Source organism: Acanthochromis polyacanthus, chromosome 16, assembly GCF_021347895.1.
Source record: "Acanthochromis polyacanthus isolate Apoly-LR-REF ecotype Palm Island chromosome 16, KAUST_Apoly_ChrSc, whole genome shotgun sequence".
NCBI classification, from domain to species: Eukaryota; Metazoa; Chordata; class Actinopteri; family Pomacentridae; genus Acanthochromis; species Acanthochromis polyacanthus.
Genome location: NC_067128.1, coordinates 22178698 through 22199959, shown reverse-complemented (window position 1 = coordinate 22199959; position 21262 = coordinate 22178698). Strand labels below are relative to the sequence as shown.

Sequence of the window (21262 nt, the reverse complement as noted above, 5' to 3'; positions counted from 1 at the left end):
CAACCTTAGCTAAGCAAAAAGCTGTGAGAGGCATGGCACCATACTGCGCCAGAAGTGCAATGGCCACCCCCTTAGGTTTCACTATGTGATGCTGAAAAGACAAAGTACAGAAATCTTAATGAGATCATGAAGGCTACCTGTACAAACATGTATAGAGCATTTTAAAGAGATGCATTTGTATGTGCAGTGTGCAGCTGAACTCACCTTGATCTTGGACACCTCCATAGTGCATCCCATTGAAACCATGGTGATAAATAAGACAATTATCATAAGTATGCTGATAGTTTTGTCAATTACTGGTGACATAACAGCTGTGTAAATGGAGCTGGTGTTGTCAGCCGTCAAGTGGAACAAGAAGGTGCCATTTTGCCACAAATCTGGATCAGAAGACAGATGTGCTGTGTGGTCCATAGTGCCTTACATGTGGGAGTCAAATCTGAAAATACAAACAGGGTTAAGCTCGGATGCAAGGTAGGACAGAGAAGTAACAATGAGAGAACATGCTGTAGATTCTCAGTACTTCAGTAGAAGCAACTGGAGTTTTTGAAGATGTGCCATCTCTCCTTCCAGAGGCTTCCTTAGTTCTAACTGACTGGAAGGGAGTCCTTGATATATATTTTTTTACCCCCAGATCAAATGGTTTATGGCCAGTGATTGACCTAAGACTCACATGCTTTTTGATGTGAATGGTTGTGAAAATGCCAAGTGAGGAATCTCAGGACTGCATTCTGATACCAGTACCTGATAAATGGTTCCGTAAACCTCTTCCTCTGTTTAGACATGGTTGTTCCAGTTTAACATTGATGGCTTTCTTCAGTCCTCTCTTCCAGCATGTGTATATTTTTTGTCCTTAACCCGAGGATGCATAGGTGGGGTCAAAATTGACCCCAGAGGTTGTTATTCCTTCATATCTTTAAGATTAAAAGTTTTGATATTTTCATATTCCAGGTATTCCTCATAAAACATGTTTGTGACATGATGCCATTTGCATTTTTATTCATTTTTTCATTAATTAAAAAAAAAAATCAGTTTTTGTATCAGTACCCCACTCTTCCATGGGCGGGGTCAAAAATGACCCCAAGCATTTCCAATGGGATATTTCACTTAACATTGGTTCTTGGCAACTGTGAGTGTAAATAAACATTTACTGTCCCTTATACAACTGATGTCAGCAGTCCCACCACCTAGGAGGTCATTTTTGCACAGCATTATACATGTAAGTATTATCTCCATTTATGAACTTATTTTTAATTGACAGAATATGTGAATTTTATGTGAATATCTGTGAAATTTGCCTAGTTTGTGGTTAGCTAGCAATACTGGTAGCTAACAGTATTGCTAGCTAACAGCAATACTGTTAGCTAACAGTATTATTATTGCTAATAATAATAACATTATTATTAGCAAACGGTATTGTTAGCTAACACAATCACACACACACACACACGCATGCACGCATGCACGCATACACATACACTCATACACTGTTGTTGCACTGTTATTACACAGTATCTTAGCTAACAGGATTGATAGCTAAAGTATTGTTAGCTAACACAAACACTCACTCTCACACACACACACACAAATACACCATTGAATAATCGATGATCATATAATAGGCTACCTAATGGGTTAGTGTGTGTGTGTGTGTGTGTGTGTGTGTGTGTGTGTGTGTGTGTGTGTGTGTGTGTGTTAGCTAACAATACTTTTACCTAACAATCCTGTGAGCTAACATACTGTGTAATAACAGTGTAACAACAGTGTGAATGTGAGTGGAGGTGTGTGTGTGTGTGTGTGTGTGTGTGTGGGCGCGCTCGCGCACGCCCGTAGATTTACTTACAAAGCTACAAATGATTTAGCCATCAATCTAACATTTAGCCACCAACTTCTGTTGGAAATGCAAAAGTCCTGTCAGCAATGGTCACAGCCACAAGAAAATAGTCTGCGAAAGCTGTGAAGAGTGAGAAGAGACATGTTTGTGTCTGAACATGAATGTTGAATGAATGTTATTGAATGTTATGATTGTTATGAATTTTATTGATTATTGTTACTGAATGTTAATTTATGTGTCCCTCTGTCTGTTTTAAAATACAGAGGAAGATTAAACATGTTTTGATACCGTTTCAGTGATTGTTATGTGATAAAATTTGAATTAAAAGTGAAGAAAGAACATATCAAAACTGAAAATACTCTTTTGTTGAACAAAATATATAATGTCTAACCAACATGAAAGAAATGTCTCAAGTTTATTGCAAAAATGCACTGATTTCAATTGGGGTCATTTTTGACCCCACCCATGGAAGAGTGTCGGTATTGGTTGGCCATGCATCCAAGGGTTAAAGGAGAGCCCAAGATTCTTTAGATGCAGGTGGATAACTGACTATCCTGTGCTGACCCATGCACTTGTAGAGCAGTTAAGTCTCCCCAGTATGTGTGCGCACACCTCAGCTGGCTGTTTATACAACATTACTCAGGTGTGTTTTAGTGTTTTAACCTTTGAACCAGTTTTGTCTCAGAGTGTTGCTGGATCTGAAGTTCACAGGGATGTTGTGATTTTCAGGTACACCAGCTACATATGACAATGTTATTACACCTGTGCTTTTCATTTCTGTTTGATGCTTTGCTTTTTTTTTAAGATATCTTTGCCAACTTCACTGAGGCCCAGTTGGCATAGCCACAGGTTGTAAGTGCTTCCTAATATGTTTGTGCTCCTTTTCTTCTGTCTTGCTAGGGACATTCTCAGCCCGATGCTGTAAGGTTCTGATAATCCCCTCCATATGTTTTAGTCAAACAGCATTTAATAGTCTCTCTCTCTCTCTCTCTCTGTGTGTGTGTGTGTGTGTGTGTGTGTGTGTGTCTGTGTGTGTGTGTGTGTGTGTGTGTGTGTGTGTGTGTGTGTGCGTGTGTGCGTGTGCTATCCACATATCCACAGAGTTTCTATGTCCTGTTGAAGGCTTCTAGTTCTTAGATTTTGATTCTGACCCAGGTGTCGTCCACACATCTTAACCTGGGAGTTGTTTCCTTAACCCTCGAGGGACCAAGCTATTTTAGCAACTAAAATGACCGACTGGGGTCATTTATGACCCCACTATATTTTACACAGGAATACGTCTACTTTATTGCCTCTTTTTGTGCTTTCTTACCTATTCCACTCCACTGCATTTTAAGATGGATATTCTAAAATAACCTTCTTTTCTTATTCATGGATTTTAATCATTTTTGACTCAGAGCTAAAGTAAAATCATATGAACAATATGATGCATTGTAAGAACGCAATAACATTAATTTAGACACGCTTTGTCTGCCGCTTCTTTTAAAACTTTATTCCTTTTGTTTCCTCAATAGTAAATCAAAAGTACATAAAAACAAAATCTACACAAACATCTTGTCTGTATGTGTGTATTGTAACATGCAGAGAAGTTTTTAGATTAGGGGCGGCTGTGGCTCAGGTGGCAGAGCCGTTCGTCCAATGCAAGACACTTTACCCACCTTATCTCCAGTGCTGCCACTTACACTGGTGTATGAATGTGTATGCTGTGTAATGTTGGTGGTGGTCAGACGGGTTGTAGGAGTGGATTGGCAGCCAGTCAGTCTGCCCCAGGGCAGCTGTGGCTAAAAATGTAGGTCTACCAGCTATAGTGCACTGCAAAACACTGAAATATAGCGATTAGAGGTAAAAATAAATAAATAAAACTAAGGCCTACAATAGTGAAAAACCTATACATCTTTCTGGGGTCATAAGTGACCCCAGACAAGTTTCCATTATCCTTGTCACACCAGTTGGCCAATCTCTACAAAAAGCTATGAGCAGCTGTAGGACAAGTAGATTGACAAATTCATAGTAGGAAACATTTTTCAGATAAAAAATGTAAAAACGGCAAATACAGTTATATGGCTGGGGTCATAAATGACCCCACTCGGTCGCTTGAGGGTTAACTAAGCTCAATGCTTTCCACTTTCTTCATGTAAAGACTGACCACAGTGGGTGACACTGGAGAACCCATATCGCACCCATACTTTATCTGTAGAAACCCTCAATGTGTTTGAATTAGATTGTAGCCACACAGAGGTTCAGCAGCCGGCACATATCTGACTGGGATTAAATCTGGTTCAATTGTTTAACTCTCCAAAGCCCACACTGTTATAGCTAAATGTGAGCAAAACAAAATCCTAAGAACTGCAGAAGCCTCTTGGATGAGAGGTGAAATGTCTTCAAGAATTAAACAGAGAAGTTTAGTTGCTGACTTCTGATATTTTTCATGGAAAATGTTCTAATTTTGGGGCAGCGTGGTAACCCAGTGGTTAGCACTGTTACCTCACAGGTAAAAGATCCCCAGTTCATGTATCAGCTTGGTGTCTTTCTATGTCGAGTTTGCATGTTCTCCCTGTGCATGAGTGGGTTTTCAACAGGTGTCCTCTGCTGTCAGCCTAATATTGGCCCCCCGCGACCCTAATGACGATTAAGCTGTGTACCAGCTAAACAAATTTACAGATCAACTCAGGGTTCATTTGCATGGTTGATTGTTACTGTAGCCCCATAACATTGTATATTATGAATGGTGCCAAAGCAGTTTCTCTTTATTATAAATTCTCATTTATTTTTTAAAAGAAGGATAAATTGTTTTTTTTTAAATCTGATAAAAAAAATTCTTCCAAAAAAAGCACATTTTGAACTTATTTATGCAAGATGTATTTCCATTAGTATTTTTTCCATATGTGAACTTGTGAGTAGAGTCCTTGCCATTGAAAACAAGTAGTCTACTCACAACTGGGTGTTGGGAGCCATCCTCATCAGCAGAATTGAGGACTCAAACACTGGTAGTGGAGAAGCCAAGACTCAAGGGATGTCGGCCTCAATGGGTGACAGAGAATTGAATGAACAACAGGATTTTACACCACTGGAAACCAATAGCAAACAGGTTTCTCATGGTTAACACCTGTCTACAGCAGGTGTTAACCATGAGAGGTTATTTTTGTCCTGCTGCTGTTGTGACTTTCCCTCTAGGAAAGGCAATGGTGTGCCAATTTATGTTAAATCTGGGGTTGTTGCAAGAGGTACGGACCCGTACCCGTAGCCTGTGGACTACGGATACGGCACTTGCCATTTGCCAATCAGATACGCGAGATCTGGTCACGTGACTCCCGGTAGACGCTAGCTGTACGGACCCGTAGCATCGGTACGACAGGTACGGAACCTAAACCTGACCCTAACACTAACCCTAACCTTAACCTTAGCTTACCTTTCAACAGTTTGCAGTGGTTAGCAGCTTCTTGACTCGCGAGACTCGCGTACGGGTCCGTATCTGTCTGGCAAATGGAAAGTGCCGTACCCGTAGCCTGTGGGCTACGGATACGGACCCGTATCCGTAGACACTACCTAAATCTGGTCTTCCTGCACAAGTTTTGCTCTCCACTTCTGGATCTAAGCAGTTTTTGCCCTACGTCTTGATTTATCTAGCGGTTAGTTTTCAACTGTTGTTAGCTGCTACAATTGACACTTTATCTTCCTTAGTACAGTTCTTATTTCAATTAGATTTTAGGGCCTGCACAGTGGACATAGTGGCTAGCACTTTCGCCTTGCAGCAAGAACATCCCTGGTTCGAATCCCGGGGTGGGCCTGGGATCTTTCTGCATGGAGTTTACATGTTCTCCCTGTGCATGCGTGGGTTTTCTCCAGACACTCCGGCTTCCTCCCACAGTCCAAAAATATGCTGAGGTTAATTGATTACTCTAAATTGCCCGTAGGTGTGAATGTGAGTGTGATTGTTTGTCTATATATGTAGCCCTGCGACAGACTGGCGACCTGTCCATGGTGTCCCCTGCCTTCGCCCGAGTCAGCTGGGATAGGCTCCAGCACCCCCCATGACCCTAGTGAGGATAAAGCGGTGTATAGAGAATGGATGGATGGACACTGTAAAAATACAATTAGATTTTAAGGAAATCATCCTGGCAGGTAATTTTCAATTGGGACTGACTTTCACACATATCGGATGACTTGCACATTGTATGTCTTTGAATTTCACACAGAAGTCCCACTCGTCTTAACCCCAAATGTCCAGACAAATCGTTTCCTATTGATCTTACAATAACTAATATGCCACCACATAAATACTCTGCAACAGGGTCTTTGCTAATGATCTCAGTGATCATTATGTGTTCGGGCTTTCATCATTAAAAAGAGAAATCTTAACCCTTGTGTTGTCCCTACCAGAAAATGTTGTTGCCTTATCTGAAAAAAGTCCAAAAATTCAGAAACAAATTTCCCAAATTTATAAAAATTTGCAAAATCTTCAGGAAGAAAATTCCTGAAAAGTTTCCCTCAAAAGTTTTATTTTTTTAAATAAAAAAATCTCCAAATTTGACAGCGAAATTCCCTGGATTTTGGTTGATTATTTTCTGAATGTTCTTAAACATTTTTTTTTATTTTAAATTTGATTTTTTCCACCAAAAAATGTTCAAAAATTTCCTAAAAAATTTTAAAGATGTGGAAGTTTTCACTGTGAAAAAATATGTATTTTTTTCCACATTTTTAAAACTTTAAAATGGGTCAATTTGACCCGCAGGACAACAGAAGGGTTCAGCACATTAGCCAACAAGCCTTCCTTCATGATTTATTTCATTTTCACTGGGTTTGTATTTTATTGACTGATGACACTAATTTTGCTTGAAATTATTCTTTAGGATAATTTTAGTTCTTTTTTAGACAAACATGCTCCTTTTCACAGGTTTAGGGTGAAAGGCCATGAAAGTTCCTGGTTAACTTCCACTAGAGGAATCAGATCTGGGCAGTTGCGAGAAAGTCTGATTCTGAGGCTGAATGGCTACATTTCCGACAATGGCGTAATCATTGCGTTACTTTCATTATAAAAGCAAAACGTGATTATTACCTATCTCAGACCACAAATGGTCTAAAGGATCCTAGGATATTCTTGCAAACTATAAAATCTCTTCCTGTCAACTCTTTCTCGTCAGAGCTACCTCCTCAATTAATTGTTGCTTCTGTCTCTGTGTCAATAAATCTGAGATACTTCATTGTTTTGATAAACACTTTATTGCCAATATCTGATGGTTAATCAGTCAAATATCCCCTACAAGCCATGCCTTTTACAAGATAAATTTTACCTTCACACCCTTCTCTGTCAGGGAGGTCTGAAGTTAAGATGGCGGCGCGTGTAGACGCAGTGACCTCTCGCTCTCCCAACAATACGGTGTCTGTCTGTAAGTTTTTCGAGTCACACTATGTTGGAATGCAAGTACAGTCGACAGGCTCTCCTAGACATAAGCAGAAGCAGAATTTGCCAACTTTCAGACCTCGAAACGGAGACGCTAAAGGAGTTGGGACTACTACTACAACCGCGCTCGCCTGTTACCACACCGGACTCGCCTGCTGCCGCTCCCTGGGAAAGGAGGCGGCGGAAGCGGTGTGCAAGGACGAGGAAGAGGGGCAGACGCAGAGGTATTCGAGCCAGGCTAGAGGCTAATCCAGCTCGCCCGGCCATTCCATCAATTCTCTTGACCAACGTACGGTCACTGGACAATAAAATGGACCACATACGACTGCTGAGATCTGCGAATCGCAAAGTGAGTGACTGCTGTGTGTTTGTATTCACTGAAACATGGCTAAATGACAACATCCCCGACTCAGCCATACAACTGGAGCAGCTAACATGCTACAGATCGGACAGGGCACTCATAGACGCGGGTAAGACACAAGGTGGGGGGTCTGTGTTTACATCCGGGATGCCTGGTGCCAAGATGCTACTGTAGTGTGCAAACACTGTTCAACACTGGCAGAGTTTATTGTCGTAAAGTGCAGCCCATTCTATCTGCCTAGGGAGATAACTGCGATATTGCTGGTCGCTGTTTAAATACCCCCCACTAATAACAACAGTGAGAGGAACGCGGTGCTGAACGAACTGTATCAAGCTATCAGTGAACAACAGATAGCACACCCAGATGGTTTCATCATCCTCGCTGGAGATTTCAACCATGCTGATCTCAAGACAATCCTTCCGGAATTCCACCAACATGTGCATTTCCCAACAAGAGGAGATAGCATCCTGGACTTTGTCTACACTCCCCAAAAGGGAGCATACAAAGCTACCCCCCTTCCCCACATCGGCCTCTCTGACCACATCCCTGTTATCCTAATGCCAGCATACAGGCAGAGAGTGAAAGTCACCAAACCGGTTCTGAAGCAAGTGAGAGTGTGGCCACAGGAACCCACCTCTGCTCTACAGGACTGCTTTGGAACAACAGACTGGAGAATGTTCAAGCAGGCAGCAACCCACAACAATAACACTGACATTGAGGAGTACACAGATACTGTGACCTCCTACATCGTAAAATGTATTGACGATGCCACCCATGTGAAAACAATCACCACTCGGGCTAACCAGAAGCCGTGGCTGACAGGGGACATCCATCGGCTGCTGAGGGCCAGAGATGAGGCCTTCAGGACTGGGGATGAAACTGACCTGAGAACAGCGAGAGCCAACCTGTCCCGGGGCATCAGAAAGGCAAAACAAGACTACACAAGAAAGATAACCTCCCACTTCAGTGACAGCAGAGATGCGTGAAGCCTATGGCAAGGCATCCAGGCCATCACGGACTACAAGCCCACACCACAGACTTGCGGAAGCAACATCTCTCTGCTCAATAACTTGAACACCTTTTTTGCATGCTTTGAAGCACAAAACAACACCCACCCACAGAAAACCCCACCCCCTCCGCATGACCAGATTCTGTGCCTGTCTGCAGCCAGTGTGAAGAAGGCACACTCCACCATCAACACTCAGAAAGCAGCAGGCCCAGACAACATCCCTGGCAGTGTGCTGAAAGACTGTGCAGAGCAGTTGAAGGATGTCTTCACAGACATCTTCAATACTTCCCTGGAGCAAGCCATTGTTCCATCATGCTTCAACACCGCCACCATCATACCTGTACCAAAGAAATCATCCCCATCCTGCTTTAATGACTATAGCTCTGTAGCACTGACACCAATCATTATGAAGTGCTTTGAACGACTAGTCATGCCACACATCAAATCCACCCCCCACCCCCACCCCACCCCCACCATGGACCCCTTCCAGTTTGCATACAGACCCAATAGATCCACAGAGGATGCAGTCTGCTCTGCTCTCCACTTAGCCCTCACCCACCTGGACAATAAGGACTCATATGTGAGAATGCTGTTCATAGACTTCAGCTCAGCATTCTACACCATAATACCACAGCAACTCATCTGCAAACTGGACAAACTGGGACTCAACACCTCACTCTGCAACTGTATCCTGGACTTCCTCAGCCAGAGGCCACAAGCAGTGCGAGTTGGTAATAACACCTCCAGCAGCATCACCCTGAGTACAGGGGCCCCACAAGGCTGCGTGCTCAGTCCATTGCTCTTCAACCTGCTGACACACGACTGCACGCCAACCCACAGCTCCAATCACTTCGTTAAGTTTGCTGACGACACAACTCTGGTGGGCCTCATCACCAAGGGCGATGAGACACACTACAGGGAGGAGGTTGCACTCCTGCACACATGGTGTGGGAACAACAACCTCCAGCTGAACGTCAGTGTTACGGCCACCAGTATTGGTGTGCCGTTTGTTTTGAGGTGGTGTTTTGTAGGGCCTTTGTGTGGGAAAAATGTGTGGGCTCAGCTGTGTTTGTTGCAGAGTCTTTGGAACCCCAGCTGCCGGCCATTTCAGCTGACGACGCCGGAGCTGACGACCTGCACTGCAGTCTGGTTTTTTTCCCGCCCTTCGACCCTTCTGATTGGGCCATCCTCCAGCTCTCCTCCTCCTTGGACCAACCAGAGGCAGCCATGCACCACACCTGCAAGCTATATAGCTGCCACCATGCCATTAGTCTTGGTGGCTGGTATTTTGACCAGTCCATCCTGGTGCCTCTCTGTGTTTGAGCTTTGTTTGTGTTTCGGTCTGCAGGTACGGTGGTGGGTTGGCGGGTACCACAGACACTTCGGTCGGTAGATACTCCTGGTGGGTTCTGCTGACACTTTGGGTTTCTGTTGGCGGCTGCTATCTGGGTGTGGAGCTTACTGTTAGTGGAGACTGAGGCTCCAATTAGCAGCCTACCACTTTAGGAAGAAGCCATTCTGTGTTACAGTCTTTGTGAATTGTGTACCCAGTGAGTGTGAGGCACCGGTTTTGTTTGGTTTGTTTTGTACACCCTTTGTATTAGTTTTTGTTCCTGGTGGTGGGTGTTGCTCCTGTAGTTCGGTTTGGCTAAGGAGTTTAGTTGTTTTCTTTGTGTTAGCTTAGTTACAAACTCTGTTAGCCTTCGTTATGTTTTATTCTGTTGTTTGTTTTAGCAACACCCATCAGTCTTATGTTTTATTGTCACTTTTATGTTACTTTGCTACTAAGCAATTAATCCCTTACCTAAACCAATAACATCAGGTTATTTTGTCGCATCCAGCCAACCCCTAGAGGTTGGATCGTAACAAGTGGGGGCTCGTCAGGGATCGTAATGGTCCCGCAGCTTAACACGTAAGGTGATTTCATTGCTTAGTAGGTTATTTGATTTTGGTGTTTGGTGGTGGGTAATTGGTTTGAGGTTGGTGATGGCTTTTTGTGTGTGTACAAACCTGGGGTTTGTATTTTAAGGGGAGGGGTATTACGGCCACCAGTATTGGTGTGCCGTTTGTTTTGAGGTGGTGTGGAAAGGGCGAGCAGCACCAAATTCCTGGGGGTGCACATCAGTGAGGACCTCTCCTGGACCACCAACAACACCTTCCTGGTCAAGAAAGCTCTGCAGTGCCTCCACGTCCTGCGGAGACACTCCCGCACTACCAGACTCACCAACAGTTTTATCCATCAGGCTGTAAGACTGCTGAACTCCCTCCCCTCTACACCCCCAGACCCTGCCAGCAGAGCCAAACGATTGACTGGAGTATAGACCCCCCCCCCAATATAAGAATTCACTTTGGACTCTGACACACTGACGCACTATGTAAACTATATATTCACCCTGGACTCTGACCCACCGATGCTCTATGTAAAACTGTATATATCCTCTGCTGCTATTATTATCAATATTGTTGCTGCTAAATTATTTCTGATCTTACACGACCATTGCACCATAGCAAACTGGTCAACTGGGACTCAGCACCTTATTCTGCAATTGGATCATGGATTCACTGACCTTGCACAACAAACCTACCTCACAGTACACTACCATATCTTATCTTGTCTTTTATAAGAACCACAGTGCCTTTATTAGCATTTTTTTATTATTTACTTGTTTTTTCTTTGTCTAATTTGTGTGTTTTGTTGTGTCTGTGCACTTTACTGTTTGTCCTGTCTTTACACTTGTCCGTATGGGACAGCGGGGAACGCAATTTCGATTCCTTTGTATGTTTAATGCATGTGAAGTAATTGACAAATAAAAACTGAAGTGAACTGAACTGAAAGGCTTTAAAGGGCAACTAACAACCTTCCTCCTTACTTTTTAATGCCTGGCAGCAAATACCATATTTGAACCAGTGTCACATATTTTCAATCTTTCTGTGCAAAACAATGTCATTCTTGATTTTTGGGAATCTGCTTTAATACTCCCCCTATTGAAAGGTGGGGATCGCATGTGTTAAATAACTACAGACCTATTTCCAAATGCTGTATCTTCGCTAAGGTTCTTGAAAGACTGGTGAATGATCAGATTAAGGAGTTCTTGATTTTAAATGGTATTTTATCTCCTCATCAGACTGGTTTCATCAAGCAACACAGTACAGTAACTGCTTCAACGAAAGTTTTAAATGATGTTGTGGAACCATGCCAAGGATTATTGTGCTGCACTCCTCATTGCCTTGTCTAAGGCATTTGATAACGTTGACCATGATATTTTATGTTGGGGGCTGTCAAAGAGAGGCCTATCATCTCACCAATTGTAAGCAATATGTGCAGCTCAGTGACCTCTCCTCCAGCATTCTGGATGTTACAAAATTTGTGCCACAGGGTTCTGTCTTGGGACCCACTCTCTTTACTATTTTTTATCAACAATGTGGCTCAAAACATAAATGCATCTATTCATCCTTATGCTGATGATAGTATCATTTATAAACACTGTTGCCCTTTAATTTGAATATCTTCAGTCAGCATTTGACATCTTCTGTCACATCTGTTACTCCTAGACTAGAGTTAAATGCGACAAAAAAAAGTTTTGCTGTTTTCCAGTAAAAAGAAGGTGCCAGAATTTCCCAACTACACAAAGCACCCCTGTTGAGTTAGAGGCCTCTTACAAATAACTTGAAATCAAAATTGATGAAAGCCTCTGTTTCTTTTAAAGAAGCTGAAATTAAAATTTAGTTTTGTTTTCAGGTACAAATCCTTTATTTCTTTTAATGCCCGGAAATCGCTTGCTGTTGCCACCTTCTTGCATGTACTTGATTATGGAGATATTGATAACATGAATGCCTCGACCCACTCTCTCAAACTGTTGGATGCCTTTTATTATGGAGCACTTAGCTTTTTAACAGGCTGTAAGCTCCTCACACCTCTGCACTTTGTACTCCTTGGTCATCACTTCTCCACTGCTATCATTTCGTTTACAAATGCACCCTTGGACTGTTTGTTGTTATCTATGCAGTCTGTGTTGTTTTATTGTTGACTCATTCTGCAGCTGAAAGCTGAGCTTTCATCAGACAAGATCTGTGATTAGAGTGAGCTCTTAGTTCACAGTACACACGATATGGTCTGGAAAACCTTTAACCTAATTTTACAGGTGCTATGTGGTGTCAGAGTGACATTGATTCACAGAGGTTCTTTTGTGCTTCCAGATAATGTGTCTGTATTTACTGGGTTATGTTAAAGCATTCTGGACAAACATGAAGGAAATTAAGTGTAAGTAGTAACCAAAGAATATACAATTTGTGACTTATTAGTTGTTGGAAATTGGTTGGATTTGATCATATACCTACCTATTGTGACTTGCTGTAAATCTAACACAGTTTTTGTAGCATATACACATAGTACTATAAACAGTACACTTGCTCCACAGCTTGATAAAGACCAACTAATACCACTCTGCACAATTAAGGCTGACAGTATGTTAAGTAAATCTGATTAGAATGGCCAGGCAGAACTACCGTCTCTTTAAATAAATCAACATTACTAGCAAGTGTAAGCCACAAACATTTATCTGTATTTCTTACTTACTTCACCATTTCAATAAATGTTTGACAAATCCTTTGCTTCATATTTAACCTAAAACTCTTAGACATAAGGTTGTAATAGTAAAGTAAACAAGCCAAGTTTCTTTTTGAAAGGTTAATCTGTAAATTACTGAGGAAAAACCTCAGTATTTGCTTTCTTTATGCTCCTTTGTGCTTCAGTGTCAAATCTACACTCATCTCCATAGTTCACAACCACATCCTCCCTACTGGCATGCTCACATGCTGAGTGCAGATAAATTACTTTTACAGGATTTCACACTCAGAAAAAGAAGCATTTGCATGAAAACATTATAACACCACAGAGCTCCATTAGAGCCGTCACAGACTGACGTCTTGGCTGGGCTGAAGGTGAGAATTGCACACCTATCCTTAGAGGTCACTTTGTACAGAGAGAAAGAAAACTCTCAGGTGGATTCCCCAAAAACAAACAATTATCACTGCTTCTAGTTTAAACCTGACAGATACATTTGCAGCTTTATTCTGTTTACCAGCTCAGCTTCTTCTCTTCTCTTCTCTTCTCTTCTCTTCTCTTCTCTTCTCTTCTCTTCTCTTCTCTTCTCTTCTCTTCTCTTCTCTTCTCTTCTCTTGAACAGAATTTAGTCATTTTGTGTTGTCACTCTTTTGTCAGTCACAAATGTTTCACGAAGACTTCAGGTAGTGCCATCTAGTGCTCAGGTGACTTCTGCACCTCTAAGATCAGGCTCCAGGAGCTTCTCAGGTCAGCCTTTAGCGAAAATAAATCCAGAATTAACTATTATTTTGTGGAGATTCTGACTAAAATGCTTATCATGGAACTTTTATCACACATATTTCATTTGCATTGCTAATTGTTTTCTGTTATTTTTGTTTAGTTTAGTTTTTTGTTTGTTTTGCTACTGACAGTGAAAGAGAAAATGAAAATGACTTTGGTTTTTTCACAACATGTTAGATAAAAGGAAAAAGTCAAAAGTTGAAATCAATGCTACAACAGGCTGCATTTTTAAAATCTACACAAGTGGAGACCATTACTACACATATCTAGCTAGCAAAGAGACCCAAATACTTCTTTAAGGAGGATCTTCCACTTTTACATAAGAAATAATGCACTTGACATGGTCATTTGGGGCTGTGAAGAGGAATGTGTTTAAAATACCAATGAATGATCTGGTCGTGAGGAGTCTCCAGTCTTGCTTAATGCTGAAGGAACTTTTCATGTTATCATCTTGAAGGTGCCAGCACTGGTCATTGCCAGCAAACTGGCCTCTGCCAAGTACAAACTCTGCACATGATCACAAATTACATGCAGTTCACAGATTGTTAGTCTAACGCTGATGCAAAGGTTCTTGATGGCTTTTGTGTTCTTGGCAATTCTGCTGTTACTGACAAGTCTGCAAAATCCTCTGCAGTGCAGAATGAATGCAAGTAGCTCTAAGTTGGTGCGAGAGAAACTTCAATCTATTCATTATTCATACACTGCTCAATCCTCATTAGGGTCGTGGAGAGCTGGAGTCTATCCCAGCTGACTTGGGGCAAAGGCAGGGGACACCCTGGACAGGTCACCAGTCTATCACAGGGCTACACATAGAGACAAACACGCACACTTGCATTCGCACCTACGGACAATTTAGAATAAGCAATTAACCTCGGCATGTTCTTTGACTGTAGGAGGAAGCCAGAGAGCCTTGAGAAAACCCATGCATGCACAGGAAGACTCACTCCATGTAGAAAGATCCCAGGCGGGGATGCAAACTGGAGATCTTCTAGCTGTGAGGCGACAGTGGTACCCACCAAACCACTGGGCAATAATCCATTCAGATGGTAAGATACCAGACCAGTGGTTTGTAAGTAGAATTACCCCAGAAGTACTTATGCAGTTGCCGGAAGAAACAATACATCTCACTGTAATACATGATTCTGTACATTTTAAATAATCTATTAGGTAAAATATTAGGACTCATCACCTGTCCAGTGTGTTCGGTCCAAGTGAGCTGGGATTGGCCCCACAGGATTAAGCAGGTGCAGCAAACGGATGGATGATTACGTCCCCGTATTATCTGTATCAACACACTGATTAATCAGGATGATTAGATCTCAATTATTTACTCACTGCATGTAAAACTTGTATTAGTGCTATTTACAAATTTTGCTGTTTCTGGTTTTCATATCAACTCAGTATTTTTGTTCAGGTGTTAATTCGTTTTTGTTCTGTCTTTGAAAGGACATAGATTAAAGGGATAACTTGAGAGGGCCGCATTTAATTTATATTTACTCAATGCTAAACATAGTTACTGCTTGTAACCTGTTGCCCTAATTGTTTTGAGAAGGGTGTGTCTTTTCACTGAGTCAAGTCAGATTTAATGCCTGGACATTATGTTTCCCATTGTGTGTGAACAGTAGTTCGGAAGGTAGCAGAAAAGTCAAATCAGAATGATATGAGACACCGATAAGAAGCAGAAACATTTAGTTTCTGGTTGATTTATTTTAACAATATCAAATTTCAGATAGTTCTTGGAGTTAATATGCTATGTAAATTACAAAAAAACACGTGCAACTTCAGAGATGTTGTCAGTGAAGGAGCTTATGTTGGTACAGTGAAGCAAGTTATGTTGTCCAAGCAGAAGGGTACACGGCACTGATGTTGCTTATGAGACTGACAGAATAAAGGAGGTGGCAGGGAGTGTTGTAGGTGGACCAGTGACTGGGATTTACTACAAAGTCAACATCATTTGCTCTTAATTTCTCCAAAGGCCCTAAAGCTGAAATACTGCACAGACTGCATTCTGTCTGACTTAATCACACTGAGTCAGAAAGAGATTGCTTTGAAGTTCAATATGAAAAAGTGTGTTTGAAATATCAACAATGTGGTTGTCATTGCTGTAAAAAAGTGGAAAAAAGACAAGGTTGAACAGACAAGTCCTGCTCTGTTTTACTAAAATAAGATGACTAACTTTATAAGCCTGGAATTTGTCACAGAATTGCACTGTTGTAAAGGATTTAAAGTTCACTGGTGCTGCATTTTAAAACAAAGTGGTCCATTATCTATACACCGCTTAATCCTCATTAGGGTTGCGGGGGAGCTGGAATCTATCCCAGCTAACTTAGGTTGAAGGCGGGGGACACTGTGGACAGGTCACCAGTCTATCACAGGGCTACACACAAAGACAAACATGCACACACACATTCACACCTACAGACAATTTAGAATCACCAATTAACCTCAGCATGTTTTTGGACTGTGGGAGGAAGCCGGAGTACTTGGAGAAAACCCACAGGGAGAACATGTAAACTCCATGCAGAACCCAGGACCAGGCCGGGATGCGAAACGGGGATCTTCTGGCTGAAGGGCAACAGTGGCAACCACCAAGCCCCTATAGCAATGAAGATATGGATAATTCTTAGCTGCTAATTATAAGTCATAGCGGAAATTTTCCCAGAGATCATATCTACAATAAGAACGACTGTGGAAAAAATGTAACAGAAGAATTAGAAATTTATTGTTTTAGTTACTGGAAATAGTTTGTATTTCTGTTAAAATAGAAAAGTTTACAACACGAACACATTAAGGCTGAGCACTTAATCAAAAATAAAAATACAGTCAAATGCTTACAGTATTGTACTGTTTTTCTAAAATACAAAATACTCACAAAGCTGTTTAGAGCTGAAACCCTGAGCAAGACACCTAAAAAGTTTAAAATTTCAAACTAAAGTGGCATTGGGCCCAAAGAAAGTCCCTGTAAATGTGCATATATCCATATTTCCCACTAAAATTTGGTTGACATTTCACCAGTTTTAAAAGCTTCTAATATCAGAACAATTTGTTTTGGAAGTATGGCAAGCCAAGATTCCATTTTTTGCCATTGTGACAAAAAAATGGTGATGTGGACTTATTTGTACCAACACCGTTATCTGAAATGACAAAGACTGGACCAACAGAATTAAACAGCAAACCTGATATTCTGCTGCAGAGTACTGTAATAGATTATACAGTACTTAGCTGCTTATATAAATTGTGACAGTTAAAAAACATATTAGCAGCTGTGGTCGAATGTGTTTTTTAGTAATTTTATAGGACAATATGTTACAGTGTTCCCATAGCGCAATATCTGTCCAAATAATTTAATCAGATTTTCTTTGTATATCATTCAGCGCAACACCACAGCAAATCTTATGCTTATGAAAGGCAAAAGAGTCATGCAGGCCATATTGCATCAGTCTAATCTGCATCTACCAGAACTTAGTATGTTATATGTTCCTTCTTCCCCACCTTTACTTCTCCCATCCCTCCCCCTCTCCACCTCCCTATCTCTCTTCCCCTCTACCTCTACCTCTCTACCTCTTCTGTTCCTCTAAACCCTCCGGCCAGCAGGGAGATGGGTCCCCCCACATAAAGAACTGGGTTCTACTCATGGTTTCTACCCTGTTAAATGAGTGCTTTTTCTTGCCACTGTCACCTTAGAGCTTGCTCTGGGGGTTCAGGCATTGAGATTCAGATTGAGGTTCAGACTGAGACAATTTGACCTGTAATTGGTGCTATGTACATAAAATTGAATTGAACTGAATTGAATTGAACAACCAAACATCAGATATTTTGATCACCTTTAAGTTAATTTATGTATTTCTTGAAGAAATACATAAGAAATTTTCTTCACATAAGTCCGGGTTTGTCTTCAAAAGGTGACTGCACAGTTAATCGACTGATTGAAACTCCTCCATGCCTTTGTCTCCTCCAGGCTAGACTACTGGAACGCCCTTCTTCTCATTGGGATCCCTAGCAAGAACCTGTAAATATATTCAAAACGGTGCTGCTAGGATCCTGATGAGAGTGCAGAAGCAACACCATATCACACCCATCCTCCGTTCACACCACTGGCTCCCCGTCTCCTTCAGAATTCAGTACAAAATCGCTCTCCTCACCATCAGTGCATTCATGGCAATGCCTCGGACTACCTCAAAGAGCTCCTCTGCCACCAATCATCCACATGAAACCTCTGCACCAATAACTGTGGTCCCCTCTGCACCCCCATAACCAAACTCACATCTCAAACTCCTGCTCTGACCACCTGAGAGCTCCACAGACAGTGGATGTTTTTAGAAAAGGCCTAAAGATCTTTTGTTTACAATAAAGCTTTTAATTGAACACGTCCTTGAAATTTTCATTTTTTAATTTTATTTTACCTGTTTGTTCTGTTTTTATCCTTTTATATCTTTAATGTAGCACTTTGAGATTTTGCTGAAATTAAAACCCAGATAGCAAACTATGGGTGAATCAATGTTGCATCTATGTTGAGACCTAACGTAGAAATTATACAGAAAGCGCAAGGTTGACAAAATGTTGAGTCAACGTTTGCTTTTCAACCATAAATCACACTTTTCCCAGATAGCAAAAGATGTTAAATCAATGTTGAATTAGGGTTAAGAAGGTTGAATTTTGGTTACGGTTGAAGATTGATGGTTGGATCAATGTTGATTCAACAACATTTTGTCAACATTGAAGTTTGTGTTTAAAAGATGCCATTGAATCTACATTGTATTTTGGTTTAATTAAAATGTTTGACAGGTCAATGTTTAATAATGTTGAATCTATGTTTGCAAACATGTAATCTATGTAAGCAAACGTTGACTCAACATTTTATCAACCTTGCACTTTCTATATAATTTCTACGTTAGGTCTCAACATAGATTCAACATTGATTCACCCATAGTTTGCTATCTGGGAAGTTCATTACAAATAAAATTTACCATTATTAAAATTGTATTATTGATTGCTTAAAAATTCACGCTCTGCACTGGAAACTATAGGATGCATCTCTTATTGAAACTACTGTGCCCTTAATCTGCTATTATATCTAACAGTGCACCCCCTTCCTCCTTTTTATAAGTCATACACCAACAACAATGGTAGCACAAAAAAAAAAAAATCTCTAATGGTGACTGCATACTAGTGCCCTTCCAGTATAGTCTGCAATATGCTGCAAGAGGACAAAAGGAGGGCATTTTAATGGTTTAACAGGCCGGCCCTGTAAGGACATAGGGGGAGGGGAGGGAAGCTCTGCCTGGACTGATCAGCCTCTCTAGCTGTAATTACAGCCCAGCCTAGATTTTTACTAGTTTCTCCTTCTCCGGTCCTAGCCACAGCTAATCAGTGTCTACTTTTGAGAACCTCCCTGCAGCCTGAATACTATGAGCTGAAATGATGCTAAAACACTTCATAACTCAGATGTGGCCTGAGGGAAATAGCATTAAGGGTGTGGCAAGAAAGCAGAAAATTTGGGATTTCTGTGTGCTCCACCTCATTTTCATATTCCATCCATCCATCCATCCTCTATACACCGCTTTATCCTCACTAGGGTCGCGCGGGGGGCGGGGGGGGGGGGGGGGGGGGGGGGCGGTGCTGGAGCCTATCCCAGCTGACTCGGGGGAAGGCAGGGGACACCCTGGACAGGTCGCCAGTCTGTCGCAGGGCTACATATACCGACGAACAATCACACTCGCATTCACACCTACGGGCAATTTAGAGTACTCAATTAACCTCAGCATATTTTCGGACTGTGGGAGGAAGCTGGAGTGCCCGGAGAAAACCCACGCATGCTCAGGGAGAACATGCAAACTCCATGCAGAAAGATCCCAGGCCCACCCCGGGATTCGAACCAGGGATGTTCTTGCTGCAAGGCAAAAGTGCTAACCACTACTCCACTGAGCAGCCTCATTTTCATATTTTTCATTAATATTACCCATCCCTTGAGGTAATTTAAATGCAGCTGAATTGCATGAATACAGCTAGATGGTTTCTTGCTGTCAACCATGAAGACAGAGAGGCTTCACTGCAGCAGATGCATTATTAAACCCTGGCCTTTTTGTGTTGTCATTTTTTAAATAGGCTATACTGTTACAGACCATATTTCTGGGTGACCCTGTTTGGCTTTGCTGCTGCAGGACATGCAGTATAATTCAACGAAATTGAAGATGGGGAAAAAATTGGCAGAGAGGACTACAAACAGAGGTAAGACTGAAAGGGGAGGATGCAGGCTCGAAGGTGGAAGAAGACATCCCTAGCTGAAGGTCAGTGCAGGTCTAAAGCTCTGCATGTACAGGGAGGTGATGAGGGCTGGGTTTCGCCTGCAGCTGCTGTGGCCTCTTGACCTTGAATGGATGAGGATGCTCTGAGCTTCCATCCATCCATTCTCTATACACCGCTTTATCCTCACTAGGGATGCGGGGGGTGCTGGAGCCTATCTCAGCTGACTCGGGCGAAGGCAGGGGACACCATGGACAGGTCGCCAGTCTGTCGCAGGGCTACATATATAGACAAACAATCACACTCACATTCACACCTACGGGCAATTTAGAGTAATCAATGAACCTCAGCATATTTTTGGACTGTGGGAGGAAGCCGGAGTGTCCGGAGAAAAGCCACGCACAGGGAGAACATGCAAACTCCATGCAGAAAGATCCCAGGCCCAGGCCGGGATTTGAACCGGGGATCTTCTTGCTGCAAGGCGAAAGTGCTAACCACTGTGCTTGTTTTTTTTTTATTTACACTTTTACTGATCCACTGTTGCAGTGCAAAATAATCCACAAATATAAGCTCCTTATCTGCAGCACAATTTTGTGAAAAAGGAAGCACCAGAGCAGATTATTTGCAATTTGTCCTGAGACCAGCCCCCCACACTACACAACACATTTATTCCACCAGTATGAAGGTCTACATCATACTGACCATATTTAATCAACTAGTCTTTCCTTTATGAATCATGTTGTCAATAAAACATCAGGAAACAACTTGTCAAAATATTGTAAACCTATTTTACCCCAAATTCATTAATTTACTATTATGAAGGCCCTACATCACCATGCAGGAGTTCTATGTAAGGGGCTGGAATAGACATTAATTTGTCATTTTGCTTGAATATTTAATACAACTATATCAAATTGCCATTTAAACTTGGATTTAAAGGGAAATAAAAGAAAGAAAATAATGAAACACTTAACAAGAAAAGAATAAGAGCAAACGGATGAAGGTGTATAGCTGTGGTAACTGGGCCTGAGTGTGTGAGTTTATCTTTCTTGGGTGTTTTCTTGAAATCCACG

The 21262-nt window shown here is 41.7% G+C and overlaps 1 protein-coding gene across 1 annotated transcript in view; it reads right to left on the bottom strand.

Annotated features, from left to right (window-relative positions):
• Positions 1-13820, bottom strand: part of slc10a1 (solute carrier family 10 member 1) — a 33952-nt gene extending 20132 nt beyond the window's left edge. The window contains exons 1-3 of the mRNA XM_022204321.2: positions 13684-13820; positions 205-436; positions 5-91 (exon numbers count right to left, since the gene is read on the bottom strand). Of these exons, the coding sequence (XP_022060013.1) occupies positions 5-91; positions 205-411 (294 nt within the window). The 5' untranslated portion in view covers positions 412-436; positions 13684-13820. The remainder of the gene's footprint in view (positions 1-4; positions 92-204; positions 437-13683) is intronic.
• Between the last annotated feature and the right edge of the window lie 7442 nt (positions 13821-21262).